Here is a 23,258-nt window from a genome sequence, read left to right as displayed (position 1 = left end):
GCGCCACATGAAATCAAATCTTATGCTGTATAAAAAGATTCATCTGTTCTACTTTATATTTGACTAAACTATGCCAGTGTTTGACTAGTCCTTTTTAATGAACAGATAATATTTTGAAATTCTGGGTTACAAAACAGAACTGAAAATCTAAAATACTTTTACAGAGCGGGCAGCTAAAGTTGCTGAGCAGCAGGAGAGAGAGCGAGCAGCACAGCAGCAGAATTCCTCCCCCCGGGCAGGCACTCCTGTCGGGGCTCTTATGGGGGTGGTGCCGCCACCAACACCAATGGGAATGCTCAATCAGCAGTTGACACCCGTTGCAGGTAAAACGTAGGAGCTATGACCATTTTTTCCTCATCCACTATCAACCCCCTTCATAACTCTGAACACTCTCTTGGGTCACTTTGTTCTTACGGAAGAAAAAGCTCAACCTCTTCAGTCTTTCTTCATAATGAGTATACGTAACTGCAGCGGTAGCCTGGTGGTCCCACATTAGTTGCTACAGTAGTGAGTAGCCTATTGGAAATGCAGGGAAAAAGGGTTCTCTTTGTGCGGTGGTCCTGTTCTGTTTGTGTGCAGTCGTGTTTATTCACGCTGCTTTGCAGAGTTCATATTTAGCCCTGCTACGGCAGGAGGGGAGTGAGCTAAATTCTCTCCTAGTGCATGCAGCGTCAGTGGAAGTGGTAAAATAGGAGGCAAATTTTTTTTTTTTTTTATTCTGAGGAAGGTGAGAGGCAAACAGAGTCCAAACCAGATTTTAGACCCAAGCAAAAGCTTTACAGAGTTGCTGATTAGACGCTGGTAAGCAGAGCAGACTAGGATCTACAGCCATTGCAGAAACGAATGCGAAATGCCAACATTGCTGGTTTTGTCAGGTGATTTTCAGAATAAAACTCAGCTTGGAGAACTGTTCCACGAGGTCCCTGTTGCTGGGTGTTGTGCTCATTAGCAGTCATAATCCGACTTGAGTTCATAGGGAGTATGCTTGGAATAAGTATTTTCAGGATTGGAAGATCTGAAGACAATGTAGTCCACTAGAGATTCTTGTATGGGAATCAGACATACATCGGTGAGAAAATTAATTAGGTATGACCTGAGAGGTTGTTTTGCTTCCCCCATTTCCAATTAAAATAATTAGATTGCTTCAGTGAAGGTCAAAATAGTGCCAAGTAGGTAAAAATGAGTATTTGGAGGTTTTTGTTTTGAGTTTTGGTTTTTTTTTTTTAACTTTCCCTTATGGCATTCCAGTTATTCCATTTATTCTTTTGTCATTTTTCTTTTTCTTTCCCGTCTCGCAGGCTGTGGCCATATTTACAGCTGACAGCCTGAAGCATTTTTCATCATGGTCTCTAAATCCCTTTTCAGTAAATGGGCTGCATGGATGTTTAAACTGAAGGCACACATTCCTTATTTGATTCATGGTCTCCGGATTACAAAGCATTTATTTATGCTGACTTGCATTATTCTTTTATTTTTTTCACTTTGTTCTTGATAATTTTCCTCTGAACTGTTTGCAGTTGGTGTGTGTTTGTGTGTATGTGTACACTTATCTGTGCATATATTAAGAAGAAAAAAAAAAATTCCAAACCACAAACGAGTCCTCCAGTGCTGATCTTTTTTGTGAGTAAACTACTTCAATCTAGAATATGTAGAAATGCCATCCTCTTGTGGTTGTGTTTTCTTGGTTTGGTTCTCGTTTTTTTGGCATTGAGTCACTTTTCCAGTTTTTTGGAGGTAGGTGTTGGTGGGCAGTAATATTTATTACTAACACTTTCTTAAAACTTTTCAAAAAATGCGCATTCTGCAAACTACACATGCTGACTGACTTCCTGCGGCAGCCTCCTCAAAAGCAAACATATATTTAAGACCACCATCTTATTCAAGTGGTTAGTCATTCAAGTCTCTTCACTTCGGCATTGTGAAATACTTCCTTAAAGTGGATGATCAAGTGGATCTTTTTAAACTCTTTCTATTTTTGTGGCCCATTTGAAAAACAGACTCTTTCATCTTTTAGTTTCCAAAAGTCTTACTTAGAAGTATCTTATTCTGTTGAGACCTCTGTCACATCTTCCTCCATCATTTGATTGCTTTTCTCTGGTTCAGACAACTTCTCCATCGCAGAAGTTCATAGAACTTCTTTATGGCCCACGGGTCCAAGAAATCTGGATACCTTCTGAGACGCATTTCTCTTGATGCGCAGCACTCTAGTTTCTTGTAAATTTAGGCATTACAAAAGTTATTTAATCTTACATTGCTACAGTAAAAAATGGGAGAACAAGTAATTTGAAAGATCTCATAAATCACAGCTGTGGGAGCTGGAGGTAGTTTGCCCACGTTTACTAGTTTAAAATCAAAGTGGTGGCTCATACATGGGGTATGAAAGTGGCTGCTTTTATAACCTTTTGATGAGCTACAAGAACTGATTTCTCATGGAGATTTGATGACAACTTTAATACAGCCAGTTGTTGAGTATTTCATTTGGAAATGTAGAAATGAGCTTTCATGACTGATAAATATGGGGTTGTTTCATTGGAGGTTTTTTGGTTTATTTGTTTTAAAGCTTCAGGTATGTATGTAAATGCATTGAAGATGTGATTGCAGCTTGGGATGCACTGGAAGTACAAGGCAGTAGCTACAGTGAAAGCCCTTTATTTGTAGGAATGCTTTTGTTGTTTTTCTTCTTTTACTTTTTCCATTAGAAATACGGCTTTCACTGTGTTAATAAAGAGGTACAGATGAGCTTCCAGATATTTGAAATAAATACCTTAGAGCTACTTTTGTCATTCTAGGTGTTCTGTGGAAAATGAAGGTTTGAGGGAGATCAGTTCTGTATTTTCTTGTTGTTTGCTCCATGTAAAGTTTTTGGAATTTCAGGTTTCTCAACTTTGTAACTCTTCCTGAGGAAGTGCCAAGTTTAGCTTGTATTTTGGAGCTGCTTGATCTGTTTCGATCCTGAGCTCGTGACAGCTTTATTTTCAGTTGGAGCTGCTGTGAGTTTTTGGCCAGTCTTATTCCAGAAAATCCCTGTTCTGAAAGTTTCTTCTCTGAGTTACTGGGAGTGTGGCAAAGACTCAGGAGGTGGTTTCTTGGAACAGACTACAGAAACCCCAGCAATTTTGCATTTCTAGGCTTACCTCATCTCTCTAGACCTGCTTCTGTCCTCTGTCTTGTCTTTCCAACATCTTCCCTTGGTTACCAGACAATGCATCTGTTTAAATTAAAAAGCCTAGAAAACAGGTGAGGGACAAGCAAGTTATGTTCCAGGACCTAATAAACACAGTGCAGTTATATTGTGTAGGTTCACCTCATGGGTAGTAACAAACCTGAGCCAAAACCACAATAAGCTCTAAATTGTCTTCCTTCACATGCAGAAAATTAAAGTTTTGAGCAGCAGCACAATACTGTCTTCGTCGTGATTTTCCTATAAAGACACCTTGAAAACATTGTCAGTGAAATTCTGTGAGGGACTGCAGGTGCTCCTTGTAAGTCCTTTTACTTCGGTCTAGTGCCATGAGTCACTGCAGCCCAGCACATCCAGTACTGTTAGGTTTAAAATTTGAGTTGCTTCCATAGTTTATACTGGAGATGTTTTAATAAAAAATACCCATGTCACTGCTGTTGGTTTTAAGTATGCAAATGTTGTAGGGCTTCTGTGTATTAATTTTGGCATATGCACTGCAGAAAAATATATAGTTTTTTATTTTTGTTCCAGTCGAGTTCAGTCTCCGAGGTAGCCCACAAAGCAGGGCTGTATGTGGAGCTTGTGTAGTTAGTGTTGTGTTTGTAATCTGTATGCAGATGGCAGAGCTTTAAGCTGTATTAAAATTGCTTGCATTAGTAACATTTAATTGTGGCTGAATTTATTCCTTTTGTTAACATATCTGAATATTCAACATTTATTGCCCCAGGAGAAACATACAAATACACTAAATACTAATTCATCAAAAGTATAGTGTTTCCTATTTACAACTTTTTTTATTTTAAATTTTTGTTCATTTTTGCAAGATACTAATTATAGTATCGTCTTGCTGTACTAAAGGTGCTTTTTTTTTTTCTGTGGATAGTGCATGTCTTACTGTGTAGATCATATTGCATGTTATTGATGCATGTTTGAAATTTGTTGTGTCCTTCAAGGCATGATAAGTGGCTATCCACCGGTGCTGCCACCTTTGCAGGGCCCAGTTGATGGCATTGTTAGCATGGGCAGCATGCAGCCACTTCACCCAGGGGTGCCCCCACCCCACCAACTTCCGCCAGGTATGCCAGGCATCCCAGGCATCCCACCACCCGGTAAGAATGTCATCCTCATTCGCTCCTTATTTCATTTTCGTGTACTTGCCGTTTAACCAGTTGTTACAGAAATTATCTGCAGCTTGTTTTGGTCATAGCTTTTGTTTCTGAACATTGCAGGTTTGTTTAGCTGCAGCGCACACAATGCACTGCTGAATATGTGAGGGATATGCAAAATGTTGACAGAACAGCAAGTCCAGTAAGCCAGCACGGAAAGGTTACTGGGGAAACGTGATGCTGCTCCAGCCAAAAAACCTGACAGTTGTGCTTGAGTTTATCAGAGGTCTGAAAAGCTGAAATCAGCCTATTCATACTTCAACGTGATTTCAACAGCATCCTTCCACTCCTCTTTTTCTTATTTAAAGTGGGCTTATAAATGAAATTTATTGCACTCCTTCCTTACTGAACTCTTTTTCAGTATGTTAATGTTTATCAGTAGTTAGACTGCACTTAAATGAACCTGGTCATGCAAGACCCCTTGGCCATTGGGGCACTGACATGTTATTATAAAACAGTGTTCAGATTAAACCTTCTTGACAGAACAGTAACTGGAAACATTTGGGGATAAAGTGAACTCAGTATACAATCGTGGCCAAATTTGAATTTCTTTTTGAGAGTGTATCTACTACACGTTTGCTATTTTTTTGCCACATTCTTGACAAAAAGTGAGGCTGAATGAACCATAAACATTTTTCCAGTGTTAATGCCATTAGCATGTCCATGTTATGGGGAAAAACGTTCATCTGCCCCCTCATCCTGTTTTCTGCCGATTCTTTCAGCTTTTACCTCTGATAACTTATGTGCCTATTTAAAAGAAGTGCATCCCATATATTCAGCAGTTAAGCTGTGGACAAAAGTGGTCTTGTTTGCCTCCCTCTACCCCACTTGCAACGGTGTTTATCAGAAGCTCTGTTAAGACTTTATCTGTGTGTAAGTTGTTTTGGGTTTTTTTGTTTGCTCTTTTTTTCTTTTTTTTTTTTTTTTAAATCCATCAGTATCAGGTTTGCAGCTTGCAGCTTCGCTGGTGCGTAAGGTTCACCATAATGTCACATAGAGGGAGTAGGAAAACAGCTGTGTGTCTATGAGCCTGTCTCCGACTCACCAAGGCGGTGACTTTCAGCGCACATCAGCAAACTTACAAATGTTTGGGAGGTGAATCCAGGACAATGCATTTCTTTGAAGAGTTTTTCCCACTGGAAAAGTGGACTCTGTGTGTGGTATTTAAACCGAGAGGATATGGATTAGGGAAAAAATGATGCCTGGGAATGGAGGACCACACCTGAAAGTGGTGCTAAATCGGGCTGGGTGGGCTAAGGGTGAAGCCATGCTCTGATGCCAGAAAGGTGAGGGTGCCTTCCTCCAGACCTCTTCGCTTTGTACCAAAAAAAAAAATCCGTGCCATATTCCACAACTTGTATTATCAGTGTTTTTTCCAACTCCTGATGTGCTGTTAGTACAGATGCATTTAGAATGGGAGCTGTCATCAAATGGAAAATGCATTTGAAATGTGCTTTAGTGTGCAAAACGCAGTGGCACATCTTTTGATCACTGATACAGAAATCTGCGTGCAAATTAAACCCTCACGAAGAGCATAGTTTGCAGCTTTTCCAATGAATGGATATGTGAAGTGGCATAAACAGAACGAAAAGCAGCATCAGGCATAACTTTCATTTTTTCAGACCAAAGCACCTGTATGTAAAACAGAGGAACTGCATGATTCTTATTTAGATTTGTAAATTTTTATATGTAAGAGACATGGGTGTTATCTGCTGTACTCGGTGCAATAGGGAAAAGCCTCAATATGCTTAAGGAAAAACAAACTTTTTTTTTTTTTTTATTTCAAGTGTTCATTGGTATCATATATAGGACTATTTAAGCTAAACCTGCAAGTTGAATTTTATATTAGTGAGATTTAACAGAATTTTTGCAATGGCTTGGATATCCTCCTGCTGTGAATGAATTTTATAAAACTGAACACAAGGAAATGTTCAATGTTGCTAAAGCAAATCAGCATTTCCTTTCTTAAAGGATTCCAGGAAGATCCTGTCAAGCCAAAAGCATGTATTATAAGCAGAAAGATTTAGTCAAGCAATCACTAAGCAACGTGAAAAAAACCTGAAAACAAAAAATTATTCACTTTGCATTTCTTAAATTAATTCAACAGGCCACATACCAATGTTTAGTAGTTGTCATGTTGGCTTTTTTTTTAAATTCAGAAACTTCTAAAGTGTTTAGGTTTTTTTTTAATTGGGGGAGAGGGGGATATTTAAATGCCATACATCTGCTTAAAATAACTGTGAGCAATGATATCGAAGTATAAGGTTTTTTACTATGGAAGACCAAAGAGGTATTTGTCACTTCTCTGAAATAAGACTAATTTTTTTTATATTTTGGAATATAGGTGTTATAGGCCAAAATGTGTCCCCCATGGTAGGCACTCCAGCACCTGGAGCAAGTCCTTTTGGCCAGCAGGTGAGTAATCTTTGCATTATTTATGAGGCTAGCTCTAAGGCTCTGAATTGGTGTTCGACCAACATCTCGCTTAAGACGTGTAGGGATGCACATAGCCTTTCCCAGGGAGGACATAAACCAAATGTACATTGATGTATTTGGAACCAGTTAATATCTTACTTGGTTGAATTGTTATTAGACTGACTAGATTCTGTCCAGTGGGTAACTTCTGCAGTGTAAGCAAGACAGTGCTTTTTCTTTTTTCTTCTTTTTTCTTTTTTCTTCTTTTTTTCTTCTTATTTTTTCTTTTTCCTTTTTCCTTTTTTCCTTTTTTCTTTTTTCTTCTTTTTTCCTTTTTCCTTTTTTCTTCTTTTTTCTTTTTCTTTTGTCTTTTTGTCTTCTTTCTTCTCTTTTCCTTCTAGTAAACTACGATGAGTCATTTCGGCACACTGTTAAACTGATGGTAATTTAGGTTTTGCGTGCTTTGGTGATGCAGAGAGGATGCTGTCCACTTTCTCAGCCATTGATGAGTGTTTGCTCCCATATTTCACAAACTGACAAAGCAGATGTTCACTGGCAGTTCAGAATTTGTGAGTTTGGATAACAGTGATGATCAGATGTTTCTTCTCAGTGATTAATACAGATGAAGTGTTCAGCACATTTACAATTTTATTGACTAAATTTTGCATCATAAAGAGAAATGTGATTTTGGCTAGAGGGCGTAAAGAAAACCAGAAGTTGAGCAAGAAAGTAGTAAATTGTGTATGTTGTGACATTGAGTTATACCAGACCACAGGATATCTGTGCTAAGAATTCTCAGTACTGCTACTCAGTCACAATGGTTGGAATTCTTCTGTGTGACTGATTTATTTGTGTGCCTGCAATTTTTGCCTGACAACAATTAGCATTTATTCTGTGGAAGTATCCCAGTTGTCCAAGGATCAGGGTCAATTTGGATTAGATGTTTTAGAGATTAAACCCTGCACTTCACTGACCACACAGTTTATGATGTTATTAGGGAAAACATGAAATAAAAAGGAGGCAAAAGGAGTAATTAAGGGTAATAGGAGAGAGGAGGAGTGGTGATAAATAATCAGAATATGTTTACATAGTTTAGAAATATGAGCAATGTTGTCTGTTAAATATGAATATGGTTCAGTTACACTTCCTCCCTCTGTGCATCTTGGTGACCCCAACAGATAGCCCTGGCTGAAGTAGGTGTCTTCAAGGGAAATTTCCTTATGCCTTTGCTCATAACCTGTTTTGAAGCTCCATTGGTTGAGCATGACCTGATGCACTGATGTGAAGTGGCTTCCCTGCAGTTCCCCCAAATGTGATCTCTCCATCACTTTGTCATTGCAGATAGGAATCCTTGGCCCGCCGGGACAGCAGGCACCCCCTCCATATCCCGGCCAGAGCCCAGCAAGTCAGCCAGTTATGCAGCAGCCCACAACTCCCATGTTCGTCTCCCCTCCACCAAAGACACAGAGGCTTCTTCATTCTGAAGCCTATCTGAAATATATTGAGGGGCTTAGTGCTGAATCAAATAGTATCAGCAAGTGGGACCAGACCCTTGCAGGTAAGGCTTTTGATACAGAGTGGGAAGTTTCCAGACAGAACACACTCTTTGTAACCATTAATATTTTCTTGCTTTTATGGAAAATGCTAAATAAATCTGCTGCTTACTTTATAAAATGTGCACATGGAAGTAATTGTTAAAAAATCAACAGACTGGGAATATATATGTTATCAGCAGGCTAATTCCATCAATGTTGTATAAATCTAAGAATCAATTATATGGGCTTAAATAAAAGTTATACTGTAGAGTTACATTCCCTTTTTCCTAGAAGAACTGTGAATATGAAAGGCAGTAGATAACTGGACCATTTCTTGACCTTCCAGCACGAAGACGAGATGTCCACTTATCAAAAGAACAAGAGAGCCGACTCCCTTCACACTGGTTGAAAAGTAAAGGGGCTCATACCACAATGGCCGATGCATTATGGCGTCTGCGAGACTTGATGCTACGAGACACCCTTAATATCCGTCAGGCGTACAACATAGAAAATGTTTAGTCGCATAATTGCTTCTTTCTTTGATACTGGCATATAAGGAGTTTTGTGGAACAATAGCTGTTTTAGTTACTGGGTGGGGAGAGATAACCAACAATAATTTGTATTGCATTTTACTGTACATTGCAAGACCATTTTTATATAAGGACACTTTTAATAAGCATATTTCACTTTTTGTTATATTAAGTTGACTTTATCAAATACACGGATTTTTGCATATGTTTCCTTTGTTTGAAAGGCGATTTCATAATTGGTTAAGTGTAGTCAAGGATTCATCTTTCTTATACTTTATTGCTGAGAATCTGATGCCATTGTTTTTATATAAAAGAAGAAAAAAGAAAACAAAGTATTTACAGATTGGTACAATGGAATGTGAAATTAGTCATAGTTTACATCTTAGAAGAATGTGTGTACATGTGCTTGTGTGTGCTAGCCACTTCCAGCAGGAATCTCACTTGGATGTGAACAGGGAGGATCTCTTAAAAGAAGCTAAAGGTAAGACGTGCATTGACTTTAGATAAAAATGACATTTCAAGTGAATACCAAGGCAGCTGAGTGGGCCACAGCAATCATGGAAGTGCTAGTGTGGACGGGACAAGGGTGTGTTGACCACTAATGTTGTCCAGTCCTGTCCAGTTGTAGCCATTGTGTAGCCAAGGCCATTGTGATCCTAAATCAGTAACAGAATACATGTGCTGGCATGCCCTTAGAAGGTGAAATGTTTCATCTGCCATGACCTGTTTTGGGGGTTCTGTGATGTCCCTAACACCGAGCAGTGGCAAGGGGAAGCTTCGTCCCTAAGCAATTCTGTCTGCGTGTGGGAGAGGCATGCAGAACTTCGAACCAGTTCAGGTCTTGGAAGGTAAGTTAGAGGAAAAGGAAAGTTGAGTTGTTTTGTTAGTGAAGTAATGTGATGTGTTTAAATTCACACATACTCTGTTAACGATTGGGCACTGTAAGACATTTGTGTATGCCCTCTTTAAGTATATTGATTCACCTTAATGAAAGTTTTGCAATGCAAAATTTGAGAAATTTGACACTGAAATTAACTTTAAGGTAAAATACTACTGTATGGTATGTGTAAGTTCAGCATACCTAGTACGATGGAGAAATAGAGTACTTGCATTGCAGCCTTCAGAGGATTTCGGGTTTGTTTTTTTTTTTTTTTTTTTTTAAGCAAAGTAAAGTAGGTATGGACTCTTCTTGCCAAATTTCAAGGTTGTGACTGCCTTCTGCTAAAGACTTACCTGTCCTCATAACTAACCAACCTTTTGGACTGCAAAGCTATTTGGTTAAAGGTAAATCCTTTCATGTACTTAATTTTAGAAAAAAAATTATTTTAGTTTGCGTTAAGTAACTGGGAAAGCAATATTAATTTGAAAAAAATGTTGGCAGGAACATGGTCACTGCAACTCGGTCCAAAAGAACTGATTTACGATACACTTTCATCTTACTGCTAGAGATGTTCATCATGTGGAAATGTTTTTTAAAATCTAAATAGTACAGAACATTTTTATTTGAGTACATTTAGCAGAAGGTTAAATGCTTTTCTTCAAATACTGGATATCTTGGGTTCTGTTTTGCTGATGTAATTAATACTGATCAGGGAAGTGACATGCAAGTATAAATTGTTATTTAGTTTTACTGGCTAATTCCTCTCCCTCTCCTATTGCAATCCTCCAGTCATTGTTCAGAAAACCATGTAATTACAAATAGGCACTTAAGGACAGTCTAGGTCAGATGTGCAATGGATATGAAGAAAATGGAGCTAAGCAACATATAGGGAAGTTACATTTTAAACTTTACAAGTAGCACACCTGTGGTACAGAAATTCTTTATTGGCCTTTGTAAATGATCAAGTTTATTTAATAAAGTAGAAATTGAATAGTCTTAGACCACCCCCATATATACAGTATCATCTTAAAATGCATTTAAATTACCATAGGCTTTGCAATTTTTAGCTACAAAGACGGGACATTGAAGCGGATCAGGCAGCAAATCCTAGTTTTTGAGTATTTGGAACTATCATGGATTGTACTAATACACCACCAGATTCTTCTCCTTCTTGGCATTAACAAAAAATACACCAAAGAACCTGGAATGGATTTTAGTTAAGTTATTGTTTTATTTATTTTCTTTCGAGGACTGGATGGGACTCTCTTTGGAGCCTGTATAACTCAGATATTTAATTTATCTGAAGGTCAGTGATGAGCAGACTTGCAGCACTGGCTCTCTCCTGCCCGAGCAGCTGAAGCCCTATTTTCACTGCTCTTTCCGGCCCAGGAGCAAGAGATTGGAAGTGTGAATGAAACCTGGGTCCTCCCGCAAGGCAGTGCAGAGCACTACCACTAAGCCACTGGGCTGGCCCTAATCAATTATTTTAAGCTTTGTTTATTTATTTCAAAATCATGTCTCTGTTTAGTGGAGGCATTTCAGTCGATTGCAGTAAAATTTAGGATATAATGGCTACAGTCTAGAATTCAAAACCAGCAAAAGAAACTGTTTTCTGACTCTGGTTTAAAAAAAAAAAAAAAAAAAAAAAAAGACATGTCTGTCTGTCTTTCTCTCTCCTCGTGGGTGTTTGAACCCCTCATTTGTTTTCCACTGCCGTTCATTGTACTGGCGTAAACAAAACTTTCATATTAAAATAAAAGTATGTATGGGAAATGGTTGGTTTCTGTAAGAGTGGAAAATAGATTAATCTAGGACTGGTATTTTCATAAACCAGTTGGAGATGACTAATAATTATTCGTTCTCTTCCACAGTCCTTCCCTTACTTGAGAAAATTTACTGTTTGTGTAAAAATTCAAAGCGTTGATGTTGGTGACTTTTTTTTTTCAGCGTATGTTTTTGGACCTGGTTAATCCATGCTTGGCTTTTCATTAGATCTTGTACTCCGGAAGGTTAAGCTGCTAACCAGGTTTACAACATGTATGTACCATCACTTTGTTTACCTGAGTCTTTTTAATTTGAATAAAAATAGTTTGCAAAGTGTTTTGGATTAACCAAGTTTGAGTGTCCCATCAAGAATTTTGTTAGGATCTTATTTCAAGTAATTCTGGCTGTTGCTGATCCAGATTTTATCAAGTCCTTGGTACATGCATGCTTGCGTGTGGGTAAAGAATCCTTTTTATATTATCCTGTGTATTGCAAGGTGTGCCTGGTAGGTGATAAGAACAATGATGCTGAAAAATATGCTTGAAAATTGAGCCATAAGGAGCATGAACAGTAAACCTTGAGTAATATGTGACTCATTGGGAACAAGCTGAGTGGAGATGATAAGATTCAGTCAGGCCCAGTTTGCCCCCACATTAATTGCTTTGAAAATAAACAGCAAGCCTTAATTTCATACTGGAAGTTAACCTGGTTCAGGACTGTCTTTTATATAGCTGTATAATAAAGGAAATTAGAACAGTAATATGGGAAAAAAGCATCTTTTACACAATAAAATTAAAAACCTAAATAGAAGTTTTCTTTAATACCACAAACGACAAAAAAAATCAAGTGATAGCAACCTCTTGAATCTCAAGGTGCCTCTGATGTACAATTTACGAAGAACTATTTAAACAACCAGAACAGATAGAGTTGTATTTAATTAACATGCGTTCATGTCTTGGACCTGGGGGATAAATGCTCCCTCTCGCACATGTTGCCAGTTTTACAGAACTTCCATCTTTCTAAAATTTGATGGTGCAGTTGCACAGAGGAGTCTAATTCTAATCATCCTCTACATCTTGTTTGCTCAGTTTGAGAGACCAAAGACCATCCGTTGATGTACGTAGCCCCGTCTCGACTGCAAATGCACTAAGTTGGAGCGGTACTTCAAAAGGGCTGGGTACTTCAAACATCAAGTAAGAAATGGAATCTGATTCATTGATATATGTGAAATTTTCTGAGTAATAAAATAATTCTTCTATTCTTTTTGCTTACTGCATTTTCCAGCAAGTCTAATTTGACCATCATACAAAGACATAAAAGGACAGCTGCTGCAGTGCAGTAAGATCTGGTGATCCTGAATAAAGAGATTTTCAGTCCCTGCCAGGCCTCAGAAACACGGTGGTCTCCTACGGTTGGTCCTTCCTGCGCCAAGAGGATCAAAAATCTAGTGCAGAAGTCTGGCCATGCATCTGTTAAAGGAGGCAGCAGGAGAGACATGAAAATAAATGAGGGAGAATCCACTTAATTACACAGCAGCACCACTGACCAGTGTGGCTCAGCTCAGGTTAATCTAAGCATGACAAAAGCCTCAGACAAAAATGGTGAAAGATGGTCAGTCCTTCATGAAGCCTGTGCAGCTGTCTCCACAGGGAGTGCCCAAATTCAGTTTCCATTGGATGATTTTTGGGAGGACTATAATTAATTCTCACGCTTTGTGCCAAGCACCAACATCCAGTGGTAACTTAAGGAAATTCCTCGGGACCAGTCATCCCACCAGTGCCTGTTGCAGGGTTTTGCACCTTTCTTGGAAGCACCTGGGGTTGGCCGTAACCAGAGTGCAGGTACAGTATTGCATCTGTGTATGAAGTCCAAAGTGAAAGCTTGCCTCCACTGAAGACAGGAGGAGTTTTGCTCCAGGGAAGAATTCACCAATACGTAACAGATTACTGTTTTTTCCTTTTTCTACTCCTGAAAAGCTGGGAAAAAATTCTGTTGTGCCCCTGTGCCAGGGAGGAGTGCAGGCTGGGCACATACACTCTTTCTTTACCAGAACTTCTTTTCAGTACTTTCCTGGCTTGCCACAGGTCTTTCAGCAGGCAGTATCTTGGGTGCACAGCAGCAGGGAAACAAGCATTGAGCAGATCTGTTCTTTCTACAGTGGTGAAATTGTCCCCTCTCTAATGCTGGAGTGGTGAGCAGCATTGCTTATAAGTAAGAATCACTGTTTGTTCGCAGATGACTATTTACCGCTGCTGTTTTACCGAGTTGAAATTTTCCATGCTCGATATCTATATTGACCTGACTTTTACAACTTGGAAAGCTTTCAGTAGAAATGCTTTGCTAATTTTCAGAATGTCCTGCTGCAGTGGCTGCAAAGTGAATATTTGTAGATGCTGAGCTGTGTTCTGGGCTGACACCAGATGAACTCCCTGAAGAAGGAACGGACGTGCTCAACCCCAGAACTGGGAGGGTTTAAGCTCAGCAGTGCTTAAAAAGAAAGCCGTGTTCCTGGCTTGCTCCCACAGTGCGTAACGGAAGCAGCGGTGTGTTCCCAGTGCTGGTCTGAGCTCCGAGTCGAAGGAGAGTCCTCACGTCCTCCCCGTTGCCCACTACCACAGCAGACAGATGGACGGGGAAGCTGGAGGATGGGAAGCAAATGGGGAAACATGAGCCAGAAAGAAGATGGGGAAGGCAAAGAGCACAGAACTGGGTGTTGGCAGGGATAAAGCTGAGAAACCAAATTAAGACCTTGGTTGTTGAAGATTGGGCATAGATTAAAATTGATACTAAATCCCTAAGTGTGCTCAGCACTGGAATGGGCTGGGCACCGGGCCCTTACAGCTGCTCCTACCTGTAGCGTTAGTGAGAGACTGGCAAAATTGAAGAATGCAGAAGGACCAGCACTAGCAAAATGCATTGTGGAATCAAGAATACAGTTCAGATTGCTAAATGTCAAGTTTTATCTTCTGTCCCAACAAATCTGTGTTAATGGTATATGAAATGGCATGACACCAACTTGGACAAGGATTTTATTCCTGCACTGGTCACAGAGCAATGCCACATAACTCCCTGACACCAAACTTCTTGTGAGCAACTGCAGCCTGTCTCACTTTCTATTTACCTAGCTGGAGACACCTAAGGTATCTTCCAGACATGCCTGGTCCTCTCAGCTGCAAATGGGAAACAGTGCTGCAAAATAAGTGAAAAATTGGACCTTGACTCACTGATGTCTATGAAACGGTCTGCTACTATTATAGGAGTGCTAAGGGAAGCCACATGAAACTTTCACACCAGGCTCACGAGTACTGAGAATTAACTAGGGCGCTTTCTTAAAAAAACAAAGGTACTGAAAAACTTACTTGCTCTATGGAAACCAAGCGCTGGCAGGAGAGGTTCCAGAAGGCTCAAGAAGTAAAGGCAGATGGAGCTAAAGCTCAACAATTCTCAAAATCTGGCTTTTTAGTAATGCTTTATTCTTTAAGGTATTGCTACAGTCAGGATTTACTTCTGTGGAATGATCTGTGACTGCAAAAAGAAGCTTGTGCGTGAGTAAGTGAACTTGGGCTCTACCTTGGGACCAAAGTCAGAATCTAGGTTCTTATTACTTCTGAAATAGAGATTTTCCACAAGTAATTCATTTGCTTTCCAGTCAAAATATGCAGTGGCATGGTCACATCTTTAATTCTCTGTCGGTTTTTTTATCTCCTGAAAACACAAGTAGCACTAGTCCTCCAGATCAAGTCCTTGGAAGACACAACACAAAGTACAGTGGTTACCCTCCACTTGCAAGGTGAGCGCCTGCACTGTAACATCCTCAAAACAGACACTGTCACTTTAGTTGATGAAAACATACTTCTGTGGAAAACAGCTGTTAGGAGTTAGCACAGGAATGCATGTTAAGTATACAAACTCCCTTGGGTTTGTTTTTAGGCTGAACTTAAGAATTGGCTGCTTTGTGGAACCCTCAGCATATACATATACCATCAGAAATAAAACAATTGCATTAATATACGATCCTTACTGATTCTACTGCACCAGTCACCCTAATGCATAGTCACTGGCACACTTGAGAGGTAGCGTCACTGTGTTAGGGAGTAAAAGCTGTCCAGGATATAGCGGTTAGCTCTGTTTTCCTTCTTTTGGGGAAATTCTGCAAGCAGAATTCAGGCTTGCTAGGACTGCCATTGCATGTGCCTCTAAACTTGTGCCTGTTACCAGGTAAATACATCAGACTTTTTCTTCCCCAAAGCCCTCAGCTCAATTCATTGTTAGAGTAGAGACAGTGGGTATTACAGCACTCGCAGGCAGTGGAGCCTGAATCCACGGATGACTTTCCAAAAAGTATGGCCTGAGTAAACACTGAGCACTAACTCTGTTCTCTTTTCATCTAGTTAAAATTATGCCACATGGGAAAAAAAACAAATCAGATGCCAGAGCAGTTTCTATCAGTATAAAGGAAACTAACTAAAAATTACTATTTCCGTTGGGCTGAGACTCTATGGATGCAATATGTAACATTTCTTTCCCATCGGTTTTGTCATAAGAATGGTGTCTCGCCAAGCGAAGAAAAGCGGTAGCCAAACTCTGTTTACTCAGTTTAGTTTATTTAAAAGTATTAACACACATTAAATAAGTGGCAGAGGCCTAAACACAATGAACTTTTCACTATTGTATTTGGCTTAAATACAAAATAGTAAAGATACAAAGTAGATGGAAGAAGACTAAAACTGCCAAAACTATCTGAGAGTGTATTGCACAAACTTGTGGATTACAGTTCATCTTGCAGAGATAAAATCATCTCCTGCCATCAACATGGCAGTAATGCTTCTTTGGTATTAATACACTTGAAGCATTCAGGACCTTCCCCTTGAAACATTTCTGCTAAAATTCTTTTTCTTCCATCCTTGCCTCGTACTGTCTTTCAGACCTTTTCCTACGGTAAACGTCATCTGCCAGAAAAAGATTTTTTTTATATTAGTGTTTTCCAAGTGCAAGATAGTATTAAATGTAGAAAGCCTGACATCTCTTTTTACACTTTTCAATCCAATTTTCTTCTGCAGACAACTGAACATTCAAGCCAACACAAATCTTTATTACCACTTAAAAATAGCTCATGTTCTCCCATCCAGGCTAAAGTTCTTCCCATCAGTCCTGATGAAATGTTTTTATAGGAAAACTAAGTTTCCAGTGTGACAGTAATTTCTTGTCTATTTTCCCATGAGGGTAATTAAAAATACAAATACCCAAACTAGCTGAAAGCCAAAGGGAAATTAAATTATAGGCACGAAGTCAACGCTTGAGGACTGCCAGCATGGCTTCAGCATTTCAGGTTTTTCATAAGCTTCATAGCCTTCCTAGCTGTTCCTCCTGCCTCCTCTCACCCTGATAACCCCTAAATGTCCATCACCAAATACAGTCTCTCACTGACCAAAAAAAAAAAAAAAAAAAAAGAGGTTATCGGTCTTGGACATTGTCCCTTTGCATGGATTATGGAGCTAATAAGGCTAAATTGCACAGTTATTATTACTGTAGTATAGTATCATTTAGGCATAGCACTTTTTTTTTCTTTTCAGGAAAATAAGGCTCGAGCTGAAATAGAACAGCTGGTACACAGATACTGTGCTTTAGTTTCTAACCTGACTTTATTACTATATAGGTATGCCTCAGAAATACTAAACTGAAAAACCACAACAAACCCAAGCCTTCAGAAGTGAGCATGAGAAGCAATTGTTTGCAGCGAGTTTGTCAGCTATGGAAATTGTATGAAGCCATTTTATTCTGCAGGAGACTCAAGCAGATTTCCCATGAAAATGAGAATATTCTCATATAATATAGAGTAGAACTGATCCTTTTTCCAAAGTACACAAAAATTTCTTGCAAGGTTTCTTAAAGGGAAGAATGCCACGTTAAAACTAAATGCTTTAATTTCGAGAAACTACATGCCATTAGCTAAGTCCTCATGACTAATTTTTGTACTTTTCCCCAATTAAGAAAGTTATATTTCAGGTGAACCCACACCTACATTTAAATTCTGACAACCCTGGTGAGCCTTTTTCAAGGTTAAAAAAAAAGGTCTAATTTAGTATTCTAAAGCCAGGATCATGGTTTTTGTGTGTTTCCCCCCTCAGCCCGCTCCGTGTCTTCTGCTAGGGAGGAAGAATCTGGTGGTTATCTTTAAGGTCCTCCACGTGAGGACCCCCACCATTAAGACCTTTGCTAACTTGCTGCGAAGGGGAACCGCCTCTGCTGCGGTGGCCGCTCGCAGGTGCTGCGGCGCTCGGTACCGGATCGGTACCGAATCAGACCCGGGGCTGTCCCGGGGCCGCCGGGAGGGGGGTGCCGCGGTGACTCATCAGGGACCGGGCCGCCTCCGCCTCCTCCTCACTTACAAAAGGTCTCCTTGCCAATGCGGACGTTAATCATGAACCACTCCATCGCTCCCCCGAGGAGGAAGAAGAAGGGCAGGAACCTGTAAACGCCGAAGCGCCGCTTCCCAGGCACCAGCTGCAAGAGGCGCTTCACTCTCTTGTTCACCAGCATGGCCGGGGCGGGATCGGCGCCTTCAGCAGTTCACGTGTAAAGAAGAAAACACGGGGAACCGTGTGAGAGGCAGAACGAGGCGTACCACGGCCCCCACTGCCTCGCGGTCAAACCGCGACCGGGAGGCCAAGCCCTACCACGCCCGCTGGGGAGGGCCCCAGGCGCGGGGCCGCCGTCCCCCGTCTTCCCCCATTACGCTGGCGGGAGGAAAGAAGCGGGTCGCCAGGGCCCAGCCTCACCCCCGCGGCCATAGCGGACAGGCGTGCAGCCGCGGCGGCCCCTCACCCCACCACCGCCGCCGCCCCCTCCTTCCCGGTCCCCCGGGAGACGCGCAGCCAATCAGCGCAGCTCCTGGCTCGCGACCCCGTGCCGCGCGCCCCTCACCTCCAGCGCGGGCTGCCAAGGCCTGGAAACAGCCAAACAGAAGGACGTGGTCTATACCCACGTGACACCGCCCGGGGCGGCTCGCCTCGTCTGATTGGCCGGAACGGGGCAGCGGAGCGGGGTGAGGGCGGTGCTGCAGTGAGGGACCGCCCCCGCCCCCCGCCCGAGGGGTCGGAGCGTGACGAGCGGCGTCCGCCCGGGTCCTGCCGGCCCCCTCGCGGCGAGGCGAGGTGTGGCGCGGCCCGGCCCGGCCCGGCCCCCTCACACCGGGCAGTGGGGATTGGCTGCCCGGCGGGTGCCGCCGCGGGCCGGAGCGGCGGGCAGCGGAGCGGAGGGAGCCAGCCAGCCCGCTCCGGCCGCGCGCGGGCTTACCCGAGGCTGCAGCGTACGGCGGTACCATGGCGGCGCTGGGCATGGCGGTGCTGAGGAGGGGCAGCGGCGCGGCCCCCCGACTCCTCGCCGTGGCCGTCTCCTGCCAGAGCTGCCGCCCCAAAGCCAGCCAGTGCCCCGGGGACGGCGGCCACGGGCAGCCCAGGGACCACCACCCGGTGGCCCCCGGCAGAGCCCGGCGCGGCGCCGAGCCCGGCCCCACCGCGGGCAGCCAGCCCCTCCCGGCCGAGGGAGCCGACACCAAGACCTACTTGTGGGCCAGGTACCACGAGATGAAAAAGCTGGTCTACGGTAAGGGCCGCCTCCGGGCGCCGGGACTGCCACGTCCTGCCGGGCTTGGGCTGTTTGGGTTTGTTTCTTCCTTCCCCCCTCCTTTGCAGCTTGGTGCCTCTCCCCGCGCTGTGTGTGTGCTCATCGCTGTGCAGCTGCCGGGGCTAGAAGCCGCCTCCCTGGCAATGCCATCTGCACTCCCCCATCGCACGGGTCCTCTGGTGCGGTTTTATTTCTACTGAAATCTGGCCCTGACCTTCCTCTCCCCATCCTGGGCTTCCCTCTGCCGACATCCCTTGGCTGGGCTCGGCATTTCAGCACATGTGGAGTATGTGGGGTCCTTCACAGCTGGCCCCCTAACGTGGATATCGTCATGGCGAATGGTCTAAATGAAGGGCTTGTTGCATTTTTCTCTAACTTGCCATTGGTGGCCATACGGAAAGGTGGTTAGAGTAGGACAAATAGACAGTCATGTTTACTGATGTGGTGAGGAGTCCAGTGTCCAACTTATAACTCGCTGCTGGCACAAAGGCGAGCGTGGAGAAGACTGATGCTACAGCTGCTAGGATGCCTCCTGAATTTTGCGTTCCTCGGTTTGTGTTACAGATGCGAAACACCTTTTACTCATATGTGTGCGTGCACGCGTGTTTTTGCTCCTCTGCCCAAGCAGTTACCTGGCTCCGTCAGGTACACTGACATCTTGCTAAGTTGGAAGACTCATGCCACTCACCAGATCTGTCCATGCGTAAAACAGGATTGTGGTCTTTTTGGCAGATCTCCACTGTATTAAACTCTCCTGAAAATGTGAAAGAATAGCTTTCATGGCATAAGGGTGAGTAACTTTTTCCTGGTGATTTCTTGATTCTTGGAATGCTGAAGATAAGGATGGGAGAGAGCTAGAAAGTGTGACTTTGTGTATAGTGTTAAACAGCAATCCATTAGCTTTTGTTTATCTAACGCCTTGGAGAAGGAAGGTAGCCAGCCATAGGCATCTGGAAGAACAGTTTTGCTGTTCTGAGATTGGCAAGTTCTGTCATTCCTTCCTCCCTCAGCTTCCAGTACACAAGATTTGACATAAAATCTAAAGTCCTTTATGATGCGCAAATGTAAATTGGCCGCTGATCTGTGGGTGCCCAGCCTGCTGCATTCCAGCTTTTGCAGGATGTGAGCTCCTTTGCTGGAGCTGCTGAAGCAGTACGGGGTGATGACAGAGGACAGTAGCTTCGTGTTAAGTCCCTGCTCCAAGACTGAGCTGTGGTTTTCGCCCCACCACTTGAAAGAAATTCCAGCTTGCAAGACTTGTAATGGTGTTTGGACCTTAATATCCTCAAACGCACTTTTTCTCTTCCGTAGTGGTATTGACACCATAAATTCAGATATGTTAATAGGCTGTGTCATGGTGTCTTGCGAAAATGCTCACTTTACTATGTGATTGTGAAGTTTGTATTCACATAGTTACACTTCGTTGGAATGCAAGAGATAACAGTAATTACTGGAGATGGGGAACTAATCAGCAGGACTAAATGCAAAATGAAGTTAGATGAAGTAGCCCATGTGTTACAGAGCAAACTCTTTACAAGCCTTCAGGTAACTATTAGACATGTTAAATAAGAAGGCCCTTGTTCGTTTAAAGAATAGCTCCCCAACCCAAAATTTCAAAACTATGCGGTTATTCAAGTCTTGTTCAGAAGAGGCATGAACAGAGTCAGTCCAAGTTGGTTTAAATTGTTGCTTTGACGACTAAACTGAGTTGTGCAAAATGTGCACATCTGTGGATGCGTTATGGGTTTAAAAACATTGTCATGTCTCGATACTTATCGGCATTGAGTTTGAGAAGACTCCTGTGGTCCCACCTTCTACCTCCTTATCTGAAACTCTACCTTTGTGGAGTCCTTTGTCCTATTTTGTCAGTTAGTGCTACTGGTTTTGGAGAGAGGTCTCTGCCGGGAGAATTTATTACACGTTTTCATGTAATAAATGAAAGCTCTCACTTAGGACTTGACTTATAGAGCAATGTTGCATTTTTGCACAGAGGTGATACCAGTGGTAAGTGCTGACCGAGTTGGACAGGGCAGGGTGTGTAGGACGAGAGCTTCTGTGCAGTAAAACTCAGTGGTGGTACAGGCTTGGTGGCCAGAGCCCAGGCATTGGAGGTTCTCCACTTTGTAGAGATGCACATCTGTGTTTTGCCAGGCTTGAGTGTGGTGATAGAAATGACAGCACAACGTAGCTACACAAAAGGTGCTGCTGAGGTAAAATCTCCCCTTAGAGTTGGCTCAAGAGAAGCGATTCTCTTCCTTATTCCCTTCTACCTTTTGCAACTTCAACTTCTAAGACTAAATTTCATTACCTGTAAAAATTTGAGATTACTGCTTCCATTTCATGTGCTTTTTTCCTGTGCCAAAAGGAAAAGTATAATTGCATTTGTCAGAGGGATGGTGTTGAGACTTGCTGTATTCGGTTTGATGGCATTTGAAGTGTCAGGGAAGGCTGACATGCTCTCTCAGTAAGCAATGTCCGAAGTCCTGCACTCTAGGAAACATCCGATCCTGAAACTCAATGAAACTGGAAAGCAAGTGAGAATTTGGCTGTAAGCAAGTGTCTATGTCTTTTCCTAGATCTTTCAAACTTGTAAATGTGGCTACAATAAGGAACCTTTAAAATAACTGTTAACTTCTTACCTCCACATGACAAACGTGGTTAAATGAGTTTGGTGTGGTGCAGAGGTGATTTTTGCAATCCAGCACATTCTGACTCCGCTTATGTCGCTAATCTCAAGCAGGCACAAAGATTGAAGAGCCTCACTCTTTGCCAAACCAGGAAACAAGTCTAGTGCTATGATAACAAACGCCCTGCGAATCGCTTAGGGAGTGTTCACGTTTCATGTGTTGTGGCATCTGTGGATTGAGCTGGGACTGGCAACGACAATTAGCAGCCAGATCTGGAAGTGCGACCAGTTATGTTAACTTCCCAATTCTGCTTTCCTAAAGCTAAATGTTTTCCCTTGTGAAGAACTCTTACAGCAGCAAATTTACTAGTGCCTTTGTGTATATAAAAAAATGTGATTTTGGAATGAAACGGTATTTTTTAATATTGCTTTTGGTTTGTGTAGATTTCATTGGCAAGAAATCCCAAAATGTTTAGGCATAATGGCATAAATTCAAGACTGTGCTTCAGAGTGATTTTCATCACTCTTTTAACATGGTTCCTCCTTTTTTAAGTAACATTTCCCTCTTCCTACCCTCTTGGTAGAGGCACCTACTTCAGCTGGTTGGAGTGCTTTGCAAGAAATGGTACAAAACAACACTTCAAGAGGATAAAGATGTACTTGGAAGGGAGGAAAACTGGCAGTTTATCTTTAGAAAGCAAGTCAGAGTGAGCAAAGGGAACTTTCTGATTCATGAAGAACGTGGAGGATGGTGGCCATTTGCCTTTTGGTATCGCTTGTTTCCTCACTAGTCTTACAAAGAAATTAGCACAGAAGTCTGCTGTGTTGGACCTCTGGGAGTACAACGGGTGTGAGAGTTGAGTGTGAGTTGCCTTTTTTATATATTATTCTTCACTAACATGCTGGATCTGAGGCTGAGAGAAAAGGCGCATTTCCTACATGATGCTGCTGGTTACCCCCGGGAGCTCAGAAGTGCATGGGACATGTTTGGCATCTCCTGATGGGAGCATTTTTCACATCAGAAGGGGCCATATGGTGTCTTGGCGTCTCTAACTGTTGCTCACAGTTAATTACCTGCTTTTGTTTCCATCTCTGCTGTCACAACAGGGGTTGAGTGTTACTGCTTTCTAACAATGTGGGTTATTGCCTGGGAAGAGGCACTTGTGCTGTCATGAAGATAGTTCCGTTTAGGCAGTTGTTCAGGGCCTCACGGTAGTAACGTGACGATGTTATGTGTTTGCCTTGCGTTTACACCCGGGTGTAAAAAACACATGAGATCAAACACACTTACTTGTGATCTGCCTTTGTTGCTGAGTTTCATCATGTACCATGGATATCTAGACACTTCCCTTAAAACTGTCAGAGTTGCAAACTGAAGCAAATTGTGCAAGTATGCAAATTCCAGGGGTTTGTATCTATTGCAAGAGCTGTTTTTTCCCACTGTCCTCAGATGTACGCATGCTGGTTCTCACTTAGATCGTAATTCCTGGGTGAAGCGTTGGGTAGACGGTGACTAACTGTGATATTGTCCCCTT

At 42.2% G+C, this 23,258-nt stretch overlaps 3 protein-coding genes across 18 annotated transcripts in view; 2 read left to right on the top strand and 1 right to left on the bottom strand.

Annotated features, from left to right (window-relative positions):
- Positions 1 to 8,816, top strand: part of PBRM1 (polybromo 1) — a gene marked incomplete at both ends in the record, with an annotated part of 60,277 nt that extends 51,461 nt beyond the window's left edge. For 7 of the 16 annotated variants that reach the window (XM_082004773.1, XM_082004772.1, XM_082004774.1 and 4 more), the window contains 4 exons: positions 4,135 to 4,290; positions 6,692 to 6,762; positions 8,104 to 8,320; positions 8,644 to 8,816. In XM_082004773.1, coding sequence (XP_081860899.1) covers positions 4,135 to 4,290; positions 6,692 to 6,762; positions 8,104 to 8,320; positions 8,644 to 8,816 — 617 coding nt within the window. Of the gene's footprint in view, positions 1 to 164; positions 324 to 4,134; positions 4,291 to 6,691; positions 6,763 to 8,103; positions 8,321 to 8,643 lie in introns of all 16 variants that reach the window. The other 9 variants (XM_082004767.1, XM_082004769.1, XM_082004768.1 and 6 more) reach the window with 3 other exon arrangements.
- A 7,257-nt stretch (positions 8,817 to 16,073) lies between these two features.
- Positions 16,074 to 18,011, bottom strand: UQCC5 (ubiquinol-cytochrome c reductase complex assembly factor 5; the record flags this gene model as incomplete). The annotated part of the gene is made up of 2 exons (XM_082004779.1): positions 16,074 to 16,420; positions 17,861 to 18,011. 2 exons carry the CDS (start codon positions 18,009 to 18,011, stop codon positions 16,353 to 16,355), a joined length of 219 nt encoding a protein of 72 aa, XP_081860905.1. The 3' UTR covers positions 16,074 to 16,352.
- Positions 18,012 to 18,793: 782 nt separating this feature from the next.
- The window catches only part of NT5DC2 (5'-nucleotidase domain containing 2), a gene marked incomplete at its 5' end in the record, with an annotated part of 28,206 nt that continues 23,741 nt past the window's right edge, over positions 18,794 to 23,258 (top strand). The window contains one exon of the mRNA XM_082004777.1: positions 18,794 to 19,076. Within this exon, the coding sequence (XP_081860903.1) occupies positions 18,794 to 19,076 (283 nt within the window). The remainder of the gene's footprint in view (positions 19,077 to 23,258) is intronic.

This window comes from Phaethon aethereus (assembly GCF_964289735.1).
Source record: "Phaethon aethereus genome assembly, chromosome: 11".
NCBI classification, from domain to species: Eukaryota; Metazoa; Chordata; class Aves; order Phaethontiformes; family Phaethontidae; genus Phaethon; species Phaethon aethereus.
Note: the sequence above shows the minus strand (reverse complement) of the source record. Positions and strands in the feature narration are given on the sequence as shown.